The sequence below is a fragment of the Chiloscyllium punctatum genome, chromosome 12 (assembly GCF_047496795.1).
Source record: "Chiloscyllium punctatum isolate Juve2018m chromosome 12, sChiPun1.3, whole genome shotgun sequence".
Classification (NCBI taxonomy): Eukaryota; Metazoa; Chordata; class Chondrichthyes; order Orectolobiformes; family Hemiscylliidae; genus Chiloscyllium; species Chiloscyllium punctatum.
Genome location: NC_092750.1, coordinates 9373132 through 9396401, shown reverse-complemented (window position 1 = coordinate 9396401; position 23270 = coordinate 9373132). Strand labels below are relative to the sequence as shown.

Below are 23270 nucleotides of genomic sequence, written 5' to 3'. Positions count from 1 at the left end.
CCTCCCTCTCTGCCCACCTACCTGTTCCTTCATTAGGACATGAATCCTTGGATGTTTAGTTCCTAGCCCTGATCCCCTTGCAGCCATGTCTCTGTGATACCTACAACATCGTAACTGCCAAGTTCAATCTGTGCCAGAATCTCAGTTCTTTGTTTCATACACTTCATATATTAGAGGAGCCTTGATTATCTAGCATTTGACTATCTGAATATTGGTTTATCCAGCAAGATCGCAAGGTCCCTATGCTAGGCTAAACTATGTTATCCGACATTTGATTTTCCAGAATTCGATTAACTGAATGAAATGCTCCTTACCCGTATCCTTCGGATAATCATGGTTCCTCTTAGTACAACATCCTCAGTCCTGAGTTAACTGTTCTCTTCTCATAGTTGTCCCCCTAGCTGCTGTACCTAACATTAGAGTCCTGACACTTACTATACTCAGTCCTACTACTCATTCTGAAAACCTTAATAACTTGTGTTGAGTCCTTCCTCATGTGAATTTTTTCCATAATTTTCCATGCAACTGTACCTAGCTCTCTCTACTATTTAGTGTAAAGCTCTATCTACAGCCCTAGCTTTCCTAGGACTCTGGTCCCAGCATGATTCAGGTGAAGCCTGTCCCTTTAGTACAGTTCCCCCCTTTCCCAATACTGGTGTCAATGTCCCATGACTTCAAACTCATTTCTCTCACGCCAATCTTTCAGCCACGTGTTGACCTCTTTAATATTGCTGACTCTTTGCCAATGAGCTTGTGGCTCAGGCAGTGATCCATAGATCACAATCCTTTTGGCTATGCTTTCTAATTTAGCCCCTCGCTGCTCATATTCCCTCAGCAGAACCTTTTCTCTCTTTCTACCGATATCATTGGTATCTATGTGGACCACAACAATTGGATCCTTCCTCTCCCACTCCAAGTTCCTCTGCAGCTCAGATGAGATATCCTGAACCCGGGCACCATGCCAGGCCACATAGTCTTTGAGGTGTTCAATCCTGGCCACAGAGGACAGTGTCTATCCCCCTGACTGTAGTGTCCCCAGTTACAACTAGATTTCTCTTTTCTCCCGTTCTTGAATGGCTCCCTGTACCATGGTGTTATGGTTAGTTCATCCTCCCTATAGTCCCCACTCTCATCCGCATAGAAACAAGAATCCCAAACCTGTTGGATAAACTCAAGGACTGAGGCCCCTTCAGCACTACCTCCAGGATCCCTCTACCTGTCTCGCTCATAGTCACACCCTCCCATCCCTGACCAATTCATAGTTGTTAATCTAAGGGGTGTGACTCCCTCCTGAAATACAGCATCCAGATAACTCTCCCCCCTCCCTGATATGTTGCACTTTTCAAAGCTCAGACTCCAGCTCACCAACTCTGGGCTGGAGTTCCTGAAGCAGCCAACACTTGCTATAGATGTGGCCATTATGAACCACAGTAGAGCCCACCAGCTCCCACATACTGCAGGTACAACACATCGCCTGGCCCGGCATCTCAATTTAATTGCTTAATTCTTAACTTGATTCTTTTAAGCACTCCTACTTTGCAGTTAGAATCCCTACAGTGTGGAAACAGGCCCTTCAGACCAACAAGCCCAGACTGACCCCTGGAAGAGTAGGCAAAAGTGAGGACTGCAGATGCTGGAGATTAGAGTCATGCTGGAAATGCACAGCAGGTCAGGTAGCATCCGAGGAGCAGGTAAATTGAGATTTTGGGCAGGAACCCTTCATCAGGAATGATGAAGAGTATCCCGCACAAACCCATTACACTTCATTTATCCCTGACTAATGCACCTAACCCACACATCCCTGAACACCACAGGTAATTTAGCATGGCCAATCCACCCTGACCTGCACATCTTTGGATTGTGTGAAGAAACCAGAGCACCCAAAAGAAACCCAGGCAGAAGGTACAAACTGCACACGGTTATGTGAGGCTGGAATTGAACCCAGGTCCCTGGTGCTGTGTGGCAGCAGTGCTAACCACTGAGCCACGGTGCTGCCCCAAACTGGCCTTTTAGTTTGTAACCTGTAAATATTTCCCCTATTTGCCTTCAAACTGAAAGTAACTGATCATAGAGAGTCAAATAAGTAATTATTACCAACCAATAAACTTACAGTTTTCCTGTGATGTCACACTTTTTGACCAGGACCCCTAATCCTGGACTTCAATATACCCTGTTTCCAAAACCTTCTCAACTCTGAGCCAAAAAAACAAGCAGAAAGCACCTTTCTTCCCGAATTTCCACACTGCCTCCAAATTCTTAGTTGCATCTTCCCTCAGAATCTATCTCAGTCCAGGTGTGATCTCTCCTTCCTGACTGTGTGGAGCTTAGTGGTCATGCACTTGACCTCTTTATTTCGAGATAAGTCTACATTGAAAGGACAGTTAGCTGGGCGATTCTATGCTAAGGTTTGATGTCAACTAATAATGTTTGCAGAGGGGCAGCAGATTGTGGTCCCTCCATCATATCCTATGGTCAGTGGCAGTAATGTTTGACAGCAGGTTAACATACATCCCCTTAAAGATGCGTACACATCAAAAAGTTTACGCAATGTTTATCTCACATCTGCTCCATTTAAAATTTTCCAATGATTTGTCAATTATATTGTTGCACAGGTGATGAGAAGAGTTGCGTTTGACCAATGTTGCCATCCTAATCGTTTTGCATTATAGAATCGTAGAAACCCTACAGTTTGGAAGCAGGCCATTCAGCCCATCGAGTCCACACTGACCCTATGAAGATCCTCCCTCTCAGACTCAACTCCCACCCCACCCCAACCCCGGCCAACTCCTGTAACCCCATATTTCCCATGACTAACTCACCTAGCCTGCACATCCTGGACAGTATGGGCAATTTATTATGGTCAATTGACCTAGGCTTGACATCTTCGAACTGTGGGAGGGAAACAGAGCACTCGGGGGAAACCCATGCAGACACGGGGAGAATGTGCAAACACCACACTAACAGTCACATGAGGGTGGTACTGTACCCAGGTCCCTGGCACTGTGACACAGCTGTGCTAGCCATAGATTGCTGGAAAAGCTCAGCAGGGCTGGTAGCATCTGTGGGACAATAACAGAACCTGCTGAGTTTTTCCAACAGTCTCAGTTTGTGTTGCTGACTTCCAGCCTCTGCAGTTTTGGTTAACAGAAAGAATATCTCCAGGCAATGTGCCTTTTACAATTAAACAAATGTGTGGGTGGAGGGTTCCTTATGGCAATGCCACAACCAATCAGAGTTAAAAATCACACAACACCAGGTTAGTGTCCAACAGGTTTAGTTGGAAGCACTAGCTTTCGGAGCACTGCTCCTTCATCAGGTGGTTGTCAATTAAACCTGTCGGACTCTAACCTGGTGTTGTGTGATTTTTAACTTTGTACACCCCAGTCCAACACCAGCATCTCCAAATCATGACAACCAATCAGAGTTGACTTGCCTTCTTTGAGTTTAAGGAACAACTCAGAGAGGTAACTGTCTGAGTTACCTTCTCCATGACAACGCCCCAAACAATCAGAGCCCAGCTCCCGACCGGTCTGAAAACTCTTCTTACACAGCGAGAATCTGGGCCACTGGGTTAGTGAGGAGAAGCACTTTTGATACTAAACCTGCTGTCACGGAAAGAAGTCGAGTCTTATCTCATGCCTCACTACCTCGCTTATGGTCAATTTGTCCAGGTCACAGCGCAATTGCAGATACTGCAATCATGATGGGGACCAGATTTTTCTGAGGATGTCTCAAAGCAAAATGGTAGCTCAAAACAAAGGAAATGACAGTTAGAGTGATGCATGGGTCAGGACGGGGAAGGGGAAGAAAGAAGGATATATTATTACAACAACTAATGAAGGAAATAAAACGACTTTCCTCAGGCTGGTAATTGCAGAAGATAAGACAACCCATTTCTTCCTTGAGGTCTGATGGTTTTTGACCAAGCAAACACGCTGACAAGTCATTCAGTTATCTGGGAGCCAGTGAAGTAGCAGTTGGAAGGCAGAATATATTTGGTATTGACAGTCAGTTGCCACTCCACTGACCAATCAGACACTTGTTGCTGGTCAAATCTATTTTGTAGACCTTCCTTAGTCTGTGACTCAATTCTTCCACACCCCCACCAACTGCTTGAGCAGATAGCTGTGTAAACAATACTTACAATGAGCATTGGTTACCTGCTTTCAAAAAGGGCATTCATCCTTTCCATCATCTTTGGTTTCAAACAATCCTTTTCCCATTTTAATTCCCGATATAAATAGGGAAAAATGAAATGATACAGTCTTTGCAGTAGTAAAGTAGCAGTACCTCAAAAAACTAAATTAATTACATATGAGAGGTGATGGCCTAGTGGTGTTGTTGTGAGGCTATAAACCTGGAGATCCAAGTAATGTTCTGTAGATATGGGTTCAAAGCTGAAAATGTGTTGCTGGAAAAGCACAGCAGGTCAGGCAGCATCCAAGGAGCAGGAGAATCAACGTTTCAGGCATGAGCCCTTCTTCAGGAATATGGGTTCAAGATATGGGTTTAAATTCCACTATAGTAAATGATGGAATTTGAATTCAATAGAAGTCCCACATTTAAGGTCTAATGATAACATGAAGTGATTGTTGTAGAAAGTTCATCCTAGTCACCAATAGTCTAGTCATGAGTGGGGAGATGATGATCCAGTTGTATTAAGACTTAGCCTATTAATTCAGAGATCCTGGGGCCCCAGCAGATGGCATAATTAAGAACTTAATGATGTCCACAAATCCATTGGCAAACGCCAGGAAAATTCCACCTGGTTTGTTCATGATCTTCAGGGAAGGAAATCTGCCACCTTCACCTAGTCTGATCTACATGTGACTCCAGACCCACAGCAATGAACGCTGGTCTAGCCAACAATATCCACATCCTGTATTATTTGATTGTTTTAGAAAAAAACAATTAATTTTATCAAAATGTTTTCCTTCGATTTTAATAAACTAGGAAAGGAAGTCAAGAAAGTAATACAAAACACCAACTGCCAAGAGAAAAAGAGTCAGAAAAGTGAGAAATCAAAGATTCTAGAAAAAGAGAAAATAACCAAGCCTTTTGAAGGATTAAAGACCTCAGAGATTCAACTGGAGAGGAGAGAGGAATTTAAGAATCTGGGGAAGAAAAAGAGAAAAATCAAGGCTGCCGAAATGGACATGAAGATTGAGGAGGGAGGGGGTCTGAGGAAGGAGACATACAATCTAGAGCCTTCTACTGAGAAAGTGCACACACTAGATCATCAAGTTAAGTTGGAGACAGGTTTAGACGATGAGCCTGTGCTGAAGCAAAGTAAAATCACCGATTATAAAAAGGAGTTAACCGAGGAGAAGGGACCCCAGAAACCACCTCCCTCAACAATGAAGGAGCGAAAGGTAACAAAGCGAAAACTCCAAGGAGGAAGGAATTCAAACAAGAAAGGTAAATCTTATCTTACATTTTGAGGACTATTTTTGGGACTTAGGAATATAAGAACAGGAGGAGGCCATTCAGCCCCTCCAGTCTCTTCTGTTATTCAATGAGATCATGGTTGATCTGTGCTCTAAGTCCACATACCTGCCTTTGGCCCATATCCCTTAATACCTCTGTTAAACAAAAATTGGGGATTTTAAAATAATGGGGCATAGTCTGAGAATTAGGGCCAGACCGTTCAGGAGAGATGTTAGGAAGCACCTCCACAAACAAAGGATGGGAGGGATTTCAAGCACTTTCCCACAAACAGTAGGTGGAGGTGCTAATGTTAGACAAAGTCAGAAGTCACATGGAATTACAGTCTGTGGTTTCAAATAAACCCATTGGACTGGTGTCGTGTGACTTCTGACTTTGTCCACAAACAGTATTGATGCTGGATCACTTGTTACTTTTAAATCAAATGTTGGCAGGTTCTTGTTCAACAAAGATATTAAGGAATAAGGTCCAAAGGAAGATATGTGGAATTCGCATATCAGAAACAGAATCTCATTGAGAGGCAGAACAGGCCTGCTTTGCAGATAAAGACTATTTGGTCCATCAAGTCTGTACTGACTCTCTGAAGAGCATGCGTTCCAAACCCAGCCCCTTATCCTATAACCTCATACTTGGCATGGCCAATCTACCCGACATGCACATCTTTGGACTGTGGGAGGAAACCCACGCAGACATGGGGAGAATGTGCAAACTCCACACAGTCACCATCACTTACCAGAGTCAAACCCAGGTCCCTCGCGCTGTGAGGCAGCAGTGCTAACCACTGAGACACCGTGCCACCTTCCTGACTGCCCAGCTATCCTCCCCCACCACCAGCACTGATTTGACTACCCGGTGGGAAAGTGAACAAAGAGAATCCTAACACTGTGAAATTCGGCAGCACCTTGGTGTCCCCAGAACCAACCCCCCACGACCACACTCCGTGCCTCCCAATATCCCTGGAGTGGCAATCTCCATAGGATTCTGTCTCTCTGCCCTGCCCCATTTCCTTTATACCATGATCTGGCTCTGCATTTGTGGCTGGGACTTCCAATTCTGGTGTTTTCAAAAATACAGAGTGTATCTTAATTCTAACTGTGTTACTATAGCGCTGACTGGCCAGATGGAGAAAGTCAAACTAGACCATGTTCCCAAATCTCCTTTCTACAACAAGAGCTGCAGTATTCTGGTAGGTGATGGTGTCAATGGAAAGGGCATGTTTCTTTCTTTCTCTCTCTTACTCTCTTTCTCCAGTTCTTTGCCTCCATTGGTCACAGCATTGATTTGCTCAGTTATCAACATGTCAATATGGAAATTTCTGTACTTCCACAGAAACATAGGAAGTCGGAACATGAGTAGGCTGATCATCCAAATCTGTACCCTGTTCCCACTTTTTGCTCCATATCCCTTAGTGCATTTAACATTAAGAATTATATCTAACTCCTAAAGGAAAACAAAGAACTGCGGATGCTGGAAATCTGAAATTGAGACAGAAAGTAGTGGAAAAACTCAGCAGGTCTTGCCATGTCTGTGGAGAGAGAAGCAGAGTTAGCATTTCAGGTCTAGCAGTAGGGTATCTCAGTGGTTAGTATTGCTGTCCCACAGCTCCAGGGGCCCAGGTTTGATTCCAGCCTTGGATGACTGTCTATGTGGAGTTTGCATGTTCTCCCTGTGTCTGCACAGGTTTCCACAGGGTGTCTGTTTCCTTTCACAGTCCAAAGATGTGCCGGTTTTGTGCTAAATTGACCACAGTGTGCAGGCTAGATGGGTAATGCAAAGGTGGGACGTTTTTCAGCAGGTTGGTGTGGACTCGATGGACTGAATGGCCTGCTTCCACACTGTAGGGAATCTATGAAAATGTTGACTCTGTTTTGCTCTCCACAGCTGCAGCCAGACCTGCTGAGCCTCTCCAGTGATTTCTATTTTGTATCTAACTCCTATTTAAAAACTTTCAATGTTATGGCTTCAGCTGTTTTCTTTGGCAGTGAATCCCACAGGTTGCCCACTCTCCAGGTGATGACCTTCCTCCTCATCTCAAACCTAAATGGCCCACCCCGTAGTTCTGGATTTCCCAGTCACTGCATGAATGAATGAATGAATGATTTTATTGTCACATATATCTTACAGTGAGAAAAACAGTAAAAATAGTGAAAATACATTGGGAATATTCATCCTGTGTTTATCTTGTCTTCTGTAAATAGATCCAGAATAAAACGATCTATCAGCCAGGTTCCTTTATTAAGAGAGAACGTTACTGATTTATTATAAAGTCATACAGCACAGAAACAGACTCTTCTGCGCATGCTGACCAGGATTCTTAAACTGAACTAGAACATAGAACATAGAACATAGAACATAGAACGTAGAACGTAGAACATAGAACATAGAATATAGAAAATAGAACGTTACAGCGTAGTACAGGCCCTTCGGCCCTCAATGTTGCACCGACCTGTGAAACCAATCTGAAGCCCATCTACCCTACACTATTCCATTATCATCCATATGTTTATCCAATGACCATTTAAATGCCCTTAAAGTTGACGAGTCCCCTGCTGTTGCAGGCCATGCATTCCATGTCTCTGAGTAAAGAAACTACCTCTGACATCTGTCCTATATTTATCACCCCTCAATTTAAAGCTGTGTCCCCTCGTGCTAGCTATCACCATCCGAGGAAAAAGGCACTCACTGTCCACCCTGTCTAATCCTCTGATCGTCTTGTATGTCTCTATTAAGTCACCTCTTAACCTTCTTCTCTCTAAAGAAAACACCTTCAAGTCCCTCAGTCTTTTCTCATAAGACCTTCTCTCCAGTCCAGGCAACATCCTGGTAAATCTCCTCTGCACCTTTTCCAATGCTCCCACATCCTTCTTATAGAATTGTACTCAATGCTCCAAATGTGACCGCATGAGAGTTTTGTACAGCTGCAGCATGATCTCATGGCTCCAAAACTCAATCCATCCACCAATAAAAACTAACACACCGTACACCTTCTTAACAACCTTATCATCCTGGGTGGCAACTTTCAGGGATCTATGCACATGATCATTTGGCGCATATCCCTCTAAACCTTTCCTATCCACATACCTGTCCAAATGTCTTTTAAATGCTGTAATTGTACCAGCCCCCACCATTTCCTCTGACAGCTCATTCCATACACGTACCACCCTTTGAGTGAAGAAGTTGCCCCTTAGGTCCCTTTTAAATCTTTCACCTCTCACCTTAAACCTATACTTTTAGACTCCCCTATCCTGAAGACTTGTTCAGAAATGTTGCAATGTTGGTAGCAGCTATAGACAGTGGCAGACAATAAGGTGGCAACTGAGTAGGATAGCAGCTGAATGGGATGATACATGGGTGAGGTATCTGGGTGGCAGGTGGCTACAACAGTAACTGGATGAGGTGGGGATTCAGGTTAGGGAGAAATTGTTAGGTCAGGGCTTGTGAGGTCTGGTTGGGAGGTGTTAAGAAAGGGGATTGAGGCAGTCAGTGATGAACGAGGGGATTCAGGGGTTAGCTGGGTGCTATTGCTGTGTTGGGCTGGAGTCAGGGGGTCAGAAGTATGGATCAGTTGGAGGTGAACCTGGGAGAAATCAGAGTTGAGAGGCAATCAAGGGGAAGGTGGAGCGAAAACCTCCTGGAAAAATCCCACAGAGTCGATGAGTCAGGATTTTCATAGTGTAGTTTACTTTAGCATCCGAGGGGTGGGGAGATGATTGAGGTGTATAATATTATGAGGATCATAGATAGGAAGACAGGAGACTTTTTTCCCCTTCAAGGAGAGATCAATGACCAGAGGGCATATATTTGAAGGAAAGGATAGAAAGCTTAGAAGGGTGGCACGGCGTCTCAGTGGTTAACATTGCTGCCTCACAGCACTAGGGACGTGGGTTCAATTCCAGCCTCAGACTGTCAGTGTGGAGTCAGCACATTCTCCCTGTGTCTGCGTGGGTTTCCCCTCGGGTGCTCTGTTTCGTCCCACAGTCCAAAGACGTGCAGGTTAGCGTGGATTGACTAGGAGAAAAAAATGCCTGTCTCCCCAATGTAGAGGAGACCACATTGGGTGCAGCGGATACAGTAAATGATGTGTGTGGAGGTGCAGGTGAATTTGTGACGGATATAGACGGATCCATTGGGGCCTTGGAGGGAGGTGAGGGGGGGAAGGTGTGGGCGCAAGCTTTGCGCTTCTTGTGTTTGCAGGGGAAGGTGCCGGGAGTGGAGGTTGGGTTGGTGGGGGATGTGGACCTGACGAGGGAGTCGCGGAGGGAGTGGTCTCTCCTGAATGCTGATAGGGGTGGAGAGGGAAATATATCCCTGGTGATGGAGTCCGTCTGGAGATGGGAGAAGTGACGGAGGATGCTACGATGTATCCGGAAGTTGGTGGGATGGAAGGTGAGGACCAGTGGGCTTCTGTCCTGGTGGTGATTGGAGGAGCGGGGTTCAAGGGCGGAGGTGCGGGAAGTGGAGGAGATACTGTGGAGAGCGTCATTGACCATGTCGGAGGGGAAATCCCCCTCCCACTCTGCCAATGACATGCAGGTCCTTGGCCTCCTCCATCGCCAGACCCTGGCCACACAACGCCTGGAGGAAAAGCATCTCATCTTCCCCCTAGGAAGCCTCCAACCACACGGGATGAATGTAGATTTCTCCAGCTTCCTCATTTCCCCTCCCCCCACCTTATCTCAGTCCCAACCCTTGGATTCAACACCGCCCTCTTGACCTGCAATCTTCTTCCCAACCTCTCTGCCCCCACCCCCTCTCTGGCCTATCACCCTCACCCTCACCTCCTTCCACCTATCGTATTCCCAGTGCCCCTCCCCCAAATTCCCTCCCCCCACCTTTTATCTCAGCCCGCTTGGCACACCAGCCTCATTCCTGAAGAAGGGCTTATGCCCGAAACGTTGATTCTCCTGCTCCTCGGATGCTGCCTGGCCTGCTGTGTTTTTCCAGCACCACATTTTTCAACTTAGGGTGGATTGACCATGGTAAATTGCCCATAGTGTTCAGGGATGTATAGCTTGGTTGCATTAGTCAGGAATAAATGTAGAGTAATAGGGAGAGGAATGGGTCTGAGTGGGATACAAGCTAACACACCGTACACCTTCTTAACAACCTTATCATCCTGGGTGGCAACTTTCAGGGATCTATGCACATGATCATTTGGCGCATATCCCTCTAAACCTTTCCTATCCACATACCTGTCCAAATGTCTTTTAAATGCTGTAATTGTACCAGCCCCCACCATTTCCTCTGACAGCTCATTCCATACACGTACCACCCTTTGAGTGAAGAAGTTGCCCCTTAGGTCCCTTTTAAATCTTTCACCTCTCACCTTAAACCTATACTTTTAGACTCCCCTATCCTGAAGACTTGTTCAGAAATGTTGCAATGTTGGTAGCAGCTATAGACAGTGGCAGACAATAAGGTGGCAACTGAGTAGGATAGCAGCTGAATGGGATGAAACATGGGTGAGGTATAAGGACCTGTTTCCACTCTGTAGGGATTCTATGAACAACATCCCACCCAGACTCAGCCCCCTACCATATCCCTGTATTTCTCACGGCTAGTCCACGTACACTACACAGTCGCCCAAGACTGGAATCGAATCCGGGTCCCTGGCACTATGTTCAGAGGGTCAGTGTGGACTTGCTGGGCTGAATGACTTGCTTCCGCACGATAGGGAATCTATTCTATGGACGTCTATTTTATGTGATTCAGAAATGCTCATAACATCTAAGATGCATGCAGCTGTGCACTTGTGATTACAAGACTGTGGGCAAAGTGCTGGAAAATGAGATGAGAATAGTTGGATGGGTGTTTCTGGCCAGCACGGATACGATGGATCAAAGGGCTTTTCTCAGTGCTGCATTTTTCGAGAACCCTGAGGCAGTATACAACAAAGATGGGCGCGAGAAGAAGGAAGGTGTTTGTTTTCAATGGTTAAGCAAGGGTAGGAACATTTCCTCACATAGAGCACTGCCAGTGGTCACCATTCAAGGTAAGATTGAATAGGTGGATGGAAGAAGATGGCATTGATAGAATAGGGGTACAACAGGGGAAAATGTAATCAAAATGAGTTGTGTGTGCTACAAATGAATGGCTTTGTGGAATAGAGTCTAGATTAGAGTGGTGCTGGAAAAGCACAGCAGGACGGGCACCATCTGAGGAGCAGGAAAATCGACGTTTCGGACCTTCATCAGGAATGCCTGAAACGTCGATTTTCCTGCTCCTTGGAGGCTGCCTGGCCTGCTGTGCTTTTCCAGCACCACTCTAATCTAGACCCTGGTTTCCAGCATCTGCAGTACTCACTTTTGCGTGGTGGCTTTGTGGACTAGTTGAGTTGATTGGGGAGGTATAACCCCTATGTATTCCTGTAATCTATCCTATTGACAAGTCTATTATTGATGGCCTACCCTTTGATTTTCAGGACAGCAGAAAATGACCTTTGAAGTTGTTTCCTTCTCCAAGCTGAGATATAAGCCTAAGAAGTGTTATGGATGTGGCAAGGACATTCGTGATGTAGCAGACTCGGACTTGATACTGAAGACACAAGGCGTTCGAGAATACTATAGTGGTTGTCGTCAGAGGCATCTCGCATTTCATAAATCAAACGTATACTTCCACTTCCTTGAGAAATGTGTGCGCAAGAAGTATGGGCTAATTAATCGGTATACATTTGATGTGCCAAATGATATCTCGGGGTGTTTGACCGGTGCTCAACATGCAATGCTCAGAAGCATGGAAAACATCCAGGATGTAGGAGACACAAGATTCCAAAGTAAAATGGGGAGAAATGACCTTGAGCCGTACTGAGTTGACTCCGAATGTAAAAAAAGCTGTCAAACCAAAATCTGCGTTCAGTCACCAATCATCTCTCTTGTCTGGTTTGAGCAAATAAAATTCCTTTGAAGTCCTACTGCCTGGTCTTTTACAGTGACAGAAACAAAACTAGGCGTTTTATTGAGGAACAGATTACTGCAGAGGCCGGAATCTGTGTTGGGAAGGAAAAATGCTGGAGATCACAGTGGGTCAGGCAGCATCCGCAGAGACAGAGTGAGCTAACATTTCGAGTTGTGATGACTCTTCCTCAGAGCTGGTGTGAAGTGTGGAGGTGTGGTTCAGTATTGAGTTCAACACCTTCAAATTGTGAACCCATTTCTTCACTTTCTTTTAGCTTTGCTTGTTACATTCTCTGTCACCTTCTCTCCTCTCCCCCCTACCCCTTTGAGACTGTCTATTCTTTCCAGTTTGGCAGTTAGACACATCGTTTTCTGCCATTCTCACATTCCAATCACTTAATCCATATCCTTTCTCCCCCAGCACTCCAACATCCCAACTTGTGTAAATGCTGCCCCCACCAGACTCCATATCAGCTCTGATGAAAAGTCATCTAGATTCAAAACGTGAGCTTGATCTCTCTCCATGGATGCTACCTGACCTGCTGTGAGTTGCAGTATATTTTGTTTTTTGGTAGATATTTCATGTTCAGTATTGGACATTAGCTGACATCACAAACGGACTGGCCAATGAACTGGCCCCTGTAGATGAGGGAAAGAAGATAAGAACAGGCTGACTTTGCTGCATCTATGTTATGGAGTCTGCAATGGCCTAGTGGTGCTGCTGCTCAATTATTAATCCAGATAGCCAGGTAATGCTTTGGGGGGGGCCAGGGTTCAAAACCTGCCATGGTAGAATTTGAATTCAATGTTAAAAAACACATCTGGCATCAAGAGTCTGATGATGATCATTGGAGGTAAAAAAGATTATCTGGTTTACTGATTTCCCTATCCATATGTGGGTGTTGTCATTTATATAAATGATTTAGGTATGAACATAGGAGGTATAGTTAGTACATTTACTGATGACACCAAAATTGGAGGTGTACTGGACAGTGAAGAAGGTTACCTCAATTTACAATGGAATGTTGACCAGATGGGCCAGTGGGCTGAGAAGTGGCAGATGGAGTTTAATTTAGATAAACGCGAGGTGCTACATTTTGGGAAAGCAAATTTTAGCAGGACTTATACAATTAATGGTAAGGTCCTAGGGAGTGTTGCTGAACAAAGAAACCTTGGAGTGCAGGTTCATAGTTCCTTGAAAGTGGCGTCACAGGTAGATAGGATAGTGAGAATGCGGGTAAGTGGAGTTGAAATGCCCATCAGCCATGACTGAATGGCGGAGTGGACTCGATGGGCCGAATGGCCTTACTTCCGCTCCTATGTCTTATAGTCTTATGAGGAAGGCGTTTGGTATGCTTTCAGAGTATGCTTTGGTCAGAATATTGAGTATAACAGTTGGGAGGTCATGTTGTGGCTCTACAGGACGTTGGTTAGGCCATTTTTGGAATATTGCATGCAATTCTGGTCTCCTTCCTGTCGGAAGGATGTTGTGAAACTTGAAAGGATTCTGAAAAGATTTACAAGGATGGGACAGGGTTGGAGGATTTGAGCTATAGGGAGAGGCTGAACAGGCTGGGGCTGTTTTCCCCGGACCGTCAGAGGCTGAGGGGTGACCTTATCGAGGTTTATAAAATCATGAGGGGCATGTTTAGGATAAATAGACAAAGTCTTTTCCCTGGGTTGGGGGAGTCCAGAACTTGAGGGTATAGGTTTAGGGTGAGAGGGGAAAGAGATAAAAGGGACTGAAGGTGCAACGTTTTCACACAGAGGGTGGTACGGGTATGGAATGTGCTGCCAGAGGAAGTGGTGGAGGCTGGAACAATTGCAACATTTAAAAGGCATCTAAATGGGTATATGAATAGGAAGGGTTTGGAGGGATATGGGCTGGGTGCTGGCAAATGGGACTAGATTAAGTTGGGATATCTGGACGAGTTGGACCGAAGGGTCTGATTCCGTGCTGTACATCTCTCTGACTCTATGAATCTATGATGAGGAAATGCAGCCATGTGGAGTGATGTGTCATGACAAGGAGAGAAAGGATGAATCAGCTCACCACTTTTTAACCCCATTGGTTAGCCAGAGCAAAAATTTCATGCTCCTTTTAACACACAGCTATACTTCATTTCCATTGAAGTGCATTTGACTAATTCAACAGAAACAACAAGGAACCAATAATAAGGTTTTCTTGAGTGAAAGGAAGATAAATTAGGTTACTTGTTGATCCTGAGACACACACATGCTCTTACACACGTGCGCACGCACACATTCACACATACACTTACACGTATTCACACACAAACACACGTATGCATCAACACATATGTGTGTAGCAGGCGCAACAGGTCCACAGAAGACACCATCTCCCTGGCCCTACACTCATCCCTGACCCTAGGCCTCAACCTGAGCTACAAATCTACTGAAAACTCGCTCATCCCTGAAACATCTGGATATCGAGGATACCTACGTCAGACACCCACTTATCGACTACAGCTCCTCCTTCAGCACCATAATCCTAAACAAATTCATCTCTGAACTCTGAGACCTACGTTTTGACTCCCTGCATTGTTGGTGGATCCTTGAATTCCTGACCAATAAACTGGAATCTGTAAGAATAGGTAACAACACTTCCTCCATCATAATCTTCAGCACTGGTGCCCTGCAAGGCTGTGTACTCAGTCCCCTACTATACTACACTCATGATCGTGCGGCCAAATTCCATCCCAACTCCATTCACAAGTTCCCTGACAACACCACCATGAGAGGGCAAATCTCAAACAACAACAAGACAGAATATAGGTAAGAGGTTGGGTGCTTAGTGTTATGATGTTACAATCTCTCCATCAATGTCAGCAAAATGAAGGAGCTGCTCATTGACCTCAGGAAGTGGACTGAAGGGCATGCCCCTGCCTGTATCAATGGTGCTGAGGTGCAGATGGTCAAGAGCATTGTGCTCTTGAGAGTGATGACCGTCAACAATCTGACCTAGTTCAAACATGTCAACACAATGATCTAGGAGTCACAACAACGTCTCTACTTCATCAGGAGTCTAAGGAATTTCAGCATGTCCACAGGGACTCTTACCAAGTTTTATAGATGCACCATAGAAAGCATCCTGTCTGGACACATCACAGCGTGGTTTGGCAACTGCTCTGCCCAAGACCGCAAGAAACTACAGAGAGCCATGAACACAGCCCAGTCCATCATACAAACCAGCCTTCCTTCCACTGGTTCCATTTGCACTTTCCACTGCCTAGGGAAAGTAACCAACATCATCAAAGACCCCCTTTCCCCCCCCGGTAATACCAACCTCTTCCATCAGGCAGAAGACATAAAAGTTTATATGTACGTACTAACAGATTCAAGAACAGCTTCTTCCCTGCTGTGATGAGAATTCTGAATGGACCTCTCAATTTTTAAAGTTCATGTTGATCTCAATCTTTGTGCTCCTTCTCTGCAGCTGTAACATTATATTCCTCATTATTTGTATGGTCTGATCTTTATGTACTGCAAGCAAAACAAAACTTTTCACTGTATCTAGGCATATGTTACAATAATAAATCAAATCAAATCAACACATACACAAACACACACACACACATGCAAACACACATAAATACACACACAAACAAGCGCACACACACACACACAAACACACATACAAACATGCACACACACACACACATGCACACACACACACAAACACTCAGACACATACATACAACATTGAAAGGGTTGCACATGGTAGAAAAAGGAAGATGGAAGAATATGAAGTTTAAATTCCTCAGATGTTCCTGAAATGTTAGAACATAGATCATAGAACATAGAACATTACCGCACAGTACAGGCCATTCGGCCCTCGATGTTGCGCCGCCCTGTCATACTAATCTGAAGCCCATCCCACCTACACTATTCCATGTACGTCCATATGCCTGTCCAATGACGACTTAAATGCACGTAAACTTGGCGAATCTACAACCTTTGCAGGCAAAGCATTCCATACCCTTACTACTCTCTGTGTAAAGAAACTACCTCTGACATCTGTCTTATACCTATCTCCCCTCACTTTAAAGTTGTGTCCCCTTGTGTTTGCCGTTCCCATATTTGGAAAAAGGCTCTCCCTGTCCACCCTATCTAACCCTCTGATTATCTTGTATGTCTCTATTAAGTCACCTCTCAACCTTCTTCTCTCTAATGAAAACAGCCTCAAGGCCCTCAGCCTTTCCTCATAAGACATTCCTTCCATAGCAGGCAACATCCTCGTAAATCTCCTCTGCACCTTTTCCAAAGCTTCCACATCCTTCTTATAATGCAGTGACCAGAACTGTACACAATACTCCAAGTGTGGTCATAACAGAGTTTTGTACAGCTGCAGCATAACCTCCTGGTTCCGGAACTCAATCCCTCTATTAATAAAGGCCAAAACACTGTATGCCTTCTTAACAACCCTGTCAATCTGGGTGGGAACTTTCAAGGATCTGTGTGCATGGACACCAAGATCTCTCTGCTCATCTGCACTCCCAAGAATCCTACCATTAGCCCAGTACTTTGAATTCCGATTACTCCGGCCAAAGTGTATCACCTCACGCTTGCCCACATTAAACTCCATTTGCCACCTCTCAGCCCAGCTTTGCATCCTATCTATGTCTCTCTGCAACCAACTACATCCTTCATCACTATCCACAACTCCACCGACCTTAGTGTCATCTGCAAATTTACTAACCCACCCTTCTAAGCCTCATCCAGGTCATTTATAAAAATGACGAACAGCAGTGGACCCAACACTGACCTTTGCGGTACACCACTAGTAACTGGACACCAAGATGAACACGTTCCATCAACTATAATCCTCTGTTTTCTTTCAGCAAGCCAATTCCTGATCCAAACTGCTATGTCTCCCATAGTCCCATTCCTCCGCATTTTGTATAATAGCCTACTGTGGGGAACCTCATCGAATGCCTTGCTGAAATCCATACACACCACATCAACCAGTTTACTCTCATCTACCTGTTTGGTCACTTTGTCAAAAAAGTCAATAAGATTCATTAGGCATGACCTGCCCTTTACAAAACTGTGCTGACTGTCCCTGATCAGATTATTCTTTTCTAGATGGTTATAAATCCTCTCTCTTATAACCTTTTCCAACACTTTACCAACAACTGAAGTGAGACTCACTGGTCTGTAATTACCAGGGTTGTCTCTACTACCCTTTTTGAACAAGGAACCACATTTGCTATCCTCCAGTCCTCAGGCACTATTCTTGTAGACAATGATGATTTGAAGATCAATGCCAAAGGCTGGCAAATCTCTTCCCTTGCTTCCCAGAGGATCCTAGGATAGATCCCATCCGGCCCAAGGGACTTGTCTATTTTCACACTCTGCAGTATTTCTAATACCTCTTCCTTGTGAACCTCAATCTCTTCTAGTCTAGAAGTATCTCTGTATCTTCCTCGCCAACATTTTAATTTTCTATAGTGAACACTGTCGAAAAATATTTGTTTAGTGCTTCCCCTATCTCCTCTGACTCCACACACAACTTCCCACTATTATCTTTGATAGGCCCTAATTTAACTCTCGTCATTCTTTTATTCCTGACATACCTATAGAAAGCCCTAGGGTTTACTCTGATCCTATCCGCCAACAACTTCTCATGTCCTCTCCTGGCTCTTCTGAGCTCTCTTTTTAGGTCTTTCCTGATTTCCTTGTAACCCTCAAGTGCCCTAACTGAGTTTTCACGTTTTGTCCTAACATAAGCCTTCGTCTTCTTCTTGACCAGGGATTCCACTTCCTTAGTAAACCACGGCTCACGCGTTCTATATCTTCCTCCCTGCCTGACAGGTACATACTTATCGAGGACACACAGGAGCTTTTCCTTGAATAAGCTCCACATTTTTCATGTTCTCATCCCCTGCAGTTTCCTTACCCATTCTACACTTCCTAAATCTTTTCTAATTGCATCGTAATTTCCCTTCTCCCAGCTGTAACTCTTGCTTGGTGGAGTACACCTATCCCTTTCCATCACTAAAGTAAACCTGACAGAATTGTGATCTCCAAAGTGCTCACCTACTTCCAAATCTAACACCTGGCCTGGCTCGTTACCCAGTACTAAATCTAACGTGGCTTTGCCCCTTGTAGGCCTGTCTACATACTGTGTCAGGACGCCCTCCTGCACACACTGGACAAAAACTGACCCATCTATAGTACTCGTATTATAGTGCTCCCAGTCAATATTTGGATAGTTGAAGTCCCCCATGACAATTACCCTGCCTCTCTCACTCCTATCGGGAATCATCTTTGCTATCCTTAATGTAGCTTTAATGTGTGACCATGGTTAGTTTGCAATGTTCTGAATCAATGACAGCTATGAATATTATGCATATATTTTAAAAGTCTTGGTGTTCAGTTGCTTCATCAATTTGCTTATCACTGGGTTTTGTCCTGTCTGAGACAACAAAGGGGTGTGAGTGTGAGAGAGAGAAAGAGAGAGAGAGAGAGAGAAAGAAAGGGAGAGTTCTTCAATTCCGGTCACAAATCCATCTCCTCCACAACATCAAAGCAGTTGCCTGAAGTATTATTGCTATCAGCAATCACTTGCTAACAAGTATGATGGGCAACCTGGAAAATGGCCACGCAGGAAATGGCTTCTGTGGCTGATCTATAGAATGAGCTGCCAGAGGAAGTGGTGGAGACTGGTACAATTACAACATTTAAACGGCATCTAGGTGGGTATATGAATAGGAAGGGTTCAGAGGGATATGGGCCAGGTGCTGGCAAATGGGACTAGATTAGGTTGCAATATCTGGTCGGCATGGATGAGTTGGATCGAAGGGTCTGTTTCCCTGCTGTACATCGCTATGACCCTATGAGTGTCTTCCTTGAACAGCTGAAGATTTGCTTTGGCCATCAGAACTCAGGCACCTTAAACAGATGGCCGGCCCAGCGGAGTTGGTTTTGAATGATTGTGGCCTTGAAGCTGCTGCTGTTAGCTGCTATAAGGACACTGATAGTATACCTGTCCTCCTACTGATGAGGAGAATCCATCTCAAACAACATCGATGGTACTTCTCAAAGGCCCTGGGTTGGCCTGAAATATAGCTGATTTGTGTATTCCCTTGTCTGGCTTTATTGTTTTCCATCTGGATAATTGTAGTTGATTTATTTTTTCATCTCTAATAGATTAACTTTGTAAACCATGTAAATTAAACAGAAGATATAGTTTTCTTCATGCCTGAATGGTTCCGGTCTCTTTTGATAAAAAGGGTTAAGTTCAATTTAGACTGATTGTTATTTGTGGTGTATTTATGAAGCTTGTCAGGTGATGGCAGGTGAAGGTGAGGACTGCAGATGCTGGAGATCAGAGTCAAGATTAGAGTGGTGCTGGAAAAGCACAGCAGGTCAGGCTGCCAGTAAATCCGAGGAGCAGGAAAATCAACGTTTTGGGCAAAACATTTCATTAGGAATGAGGCAGGGAGTCTCAGGGGTGGAGAGATAAATGGGAGGGGGCGGGGCTGGGGAGAATATAGCTAAGAGTGCAATAGGTGGATGGAGGTTATAGGTCAGAGAAAAGGGTGGAGCCAATAAGTGGGAAGGACGATTGACAGGTAGGACAGGTCATGAGGATGATGGTGAGCTGGAAGGTGGGAACTGGGGTAAGGGGGGGGGAGGGGAAATGAGGAAACTGGTGAAGTCCACATTGATGCCCTGGGGTTGAAGTGTTCCGAGGTGGAAGATGAGGCGTTCTTCCTCCAGGCTTCAGGTGGTGAGGGAGCGGCGGTGAAGGAGGCCCAGGACCTCCATGTCCTCACAGAGTGGGAGGGGGAGTTGAAATTTTTGGCCACGGGGCGATGGGGTTGATTGGTGCGGGTGTCCTAGAGATGTTCCCTAAAGCGCTCTGCTAAGAGGCTGTCCAGTCTCTCCAATGTAAAGGAGACTGCACCAGGAGCAATGGATACAATAAATGATATTAGTGGATGTGCAGGTGAAACTTTGATGGATGTGGATGGCTCCATTGGGACTGCTGCCATTTTCACATCAGTGCGCTTTTGTGAAATTATTTCAGTTTATTAAAGTCAGAATCAGATGATGGAAGATGAGAACTAATAGTCCTTATTTTATCACTATCGTGACAGATTGGATTAGCTGGAGTTGTTCTTCCTGGAGTACAAGGCTTTGACTGAGCTATACAGAGTTGTGGGAGGTCTGCTATTGAGTAGATGGAAGGGCCTATTTATCTTAACGGAGGGATTGGTGAGGAGGCAGCATGGATTTAGAGTGATTAGGTCAAAGGTTAGAGGAGAGATAGAACATTACAACGCAGTACAGGCCCTTCGGCCCTCGATGTTGTGCCGACCTGTTATACCAATCTGCAGCCCATCTAACCTACACTATTCCACGTATGTCCATATGCTTGTCTAATGACGACTTAAATGTATGTAAACTTGGCGAATCTACTACCGTTGCAGGCAAAGCATTCCATACCCTTACAACTCTCTGAGTAAAGAAACTACCTCTGACATCTATCCAATATCTATCACCCCTCAATTTAAAACTATGCCCCCTCGTGCTCGCCGTCACCACACTTGGAAAAAGGCTCTCCCTGTCCACCCTACCTAACACTCTGATTATCTTGTATGTCTCTATCAAGTCACCTCTCAACCTTCTTCTCTCTAACGAAAAAAGCCTCAAGCCCCTTAGCCTTTCCTCATAAGACCTTCCCTCCATACCAGGCAACATCCTCGTAAATCTCCTCTGCACCCTTTCCAAAGCTTCCACATCCTTCTAATAATGCAGTGACCAGAACTGTACACAATACTCCAAGTGCGGCCGCACCAGAGTTTTGTACAGCTGTAGCATAACCTCATGGTTCTGAAACTCGAACTCTCTATTAATAAAAGCTAAAACACTATATGCCTTCTTAACAACTCTGTCAACCTGGGTGGCAACTTTCAAGGATCTGTGTACATGGACACCGAGATCACTCCGGTTACTCCGACCAAAGTGAATCACCTCACACTTGTCTGCAATAAACTCCATTTGCCATCTCTCAGCCCAGCTCTGTAGCTGATCTATGTCTCTCTGTAACCTACAACATCCTTCGTCATTATCCACAACTCCACCGACCTTACTGTCATCTGCAAATTTACTAACCTACCCTTCTACGCCCTCATCCAGGTCGTTTATAAAAATGACGAACAGCAGTGGACCCAACACCGACCCTTGCGGTACACCACTGGTAACTGGACTCCAGGATGAACATTTCCCATCAACCAGCACCTTCTGTCTTCTTTCAGCAAGCCAATTACTGATCCAAACAGCTATATCTCCCACAAGCCCATTCCTCCGCATTTTGTACAATAGCCTACTGTGTGGAACCTTTTCGAGTGCCATGCTGAAATCCATATACACGGCATCAACTGGTTTACTCTCGTCTACCTGTTTGGTCCACTTCTCAAGGAACTCAATAAGGTTTGTGAAGCATGACCTACCCTTCACAAAACCGTGCTGACTGTCCCTAATTAAATTATTCTTTTCTAGATGATTATAAATCCTATCTCTTATAATCCTTTCCAACACTTTACCAACAACTGAAGTAAGGCTCACTGGTCTATAATTACCAGGATTGTCTCTACTCCCCTTCTTGAACAGGGGAACTACATTTGCTATCCTCCAGTCTTCTGGTACTGTTCCTGTAGACAATGATGATTTGAAGATCAATGCCAAAGGCTCGGCAACCTCCTTCCTGGCTTCCCAGATGATCCTAGGACAAATCCCATCCGGCCCAGGAGACTTATCTATTTTCACACTCTGCAGGATTTCTAATACCTCTTCCTTGTGAACCTCAATCCCACCTAGTCTAGTAGCCTGTATCTCAGTAATCTCCTCGACAACATTGTCGTTTTCTAGAGTGAATACTGTCGAAAAAAATTCATTTAGTGCTTCCCCTATCTCCTCTGACTCCACACACAACTTCCCACTACTATCCTTGATTGGCCCTAATCTTACTCGTCATTCTTTTATTCCTTAAATACCTATAAAAAGCTTAGGGTTTATCCTGATCCTATCCGCCAACAACTTCTCATGTCTCCTCCTGGCTCTTCTGAGCTCTTCTGACCTCTATCTTTCGGTCTTTCCTGGCTACCTTGTAACCCTCAAGTGCCCTAACTGAGCCTTCACATCCCATCCTAACATAAGCCTTCTTCTTCCACTTCCTTCGTAAACCACGGCTCCCGCGCTCCACAGCTTCCTCCCTTCCTGACAGGTACATACTTATCAAGGACACACAGTAGCTTTTCCTTGAATAAGCTTCACATTTCTAATGTGCCTATCCCCTGCAGTTTCCTTCCCCATCCTATGCCTCCTAAATCTTGCCTAATTGCATTGTAGTTCCTCGGCTTTTCCACCAGGGTGGGTGTGCTGCAGGTCGGGGTGGCGGGGGGGGGGAATCTGAAACACACTGCCCGAAAGGGTAGTAGAGGCATAACATGTCAACTCATTTCAAAGGAAGAGGAATGCATCAAGTGCTATCACTTACGGGGTGATGGACTAAGTGCAGCAAAGTGAGATTGGGCCTGTTGGCTTGTTTCTCTGGAGTCACAGACATGATGGTCAAAATCATCTTTTTCTGTGCCATAAACTTTCTCTCATTTCCTTTAACTGCCAGGAAAATGGATCATGATGCAAATTTGTTTTGTTCATGGGATATGGGTATCACTGGCTCATGGGCAGCATTTATTGCCCATCGCTAATTTCCCAGGAGGCAGTTAAGAGTCAACCAAATTACTGGGGAATAGATGTCCACCATCAACAAGTCAGGAGTGTACTGGGCTCCTTTCCACGTGCCTAATGAGTGGAGATCCAACAATGCTCAAGAAACCAATGTCACTATAGGTCTTGAGCGATATGTAGGCCAGGCCTGGAAAGGAGAACAGATTTCCT

At 44.9% G+C, this 23270-nt stretch overlaps 1 protein-coding gene across 2 annotated transcripts in view; it reads left to right on the top strand.

Moving 5' to 3' along the window:
- Positions 1-12325, top strand: part of LOC140483587 (uncharacterized) — a 44546-nt gene extending 32221 nt beyond the window's left edge. For both annotated transcript variants that reach the window (XM_072581818.1, XM_072581817.1), the window contains 2 exons: positions 4954-5418; positions 11867-12325. In XM_072581818.1, the coding sequence (XP_072437919.1) occupies positions 4954-5418; positions 11867-12252 (851 nt within the window). In that variant the 3' untranslated portion in view covers positions 12253-12325. The remainder of the gene's footprint in view (positions 1-4953; positions 5419-11866) is intronic.
- Positions 12326-23270: the final 10945 nt, after the last annotated feature.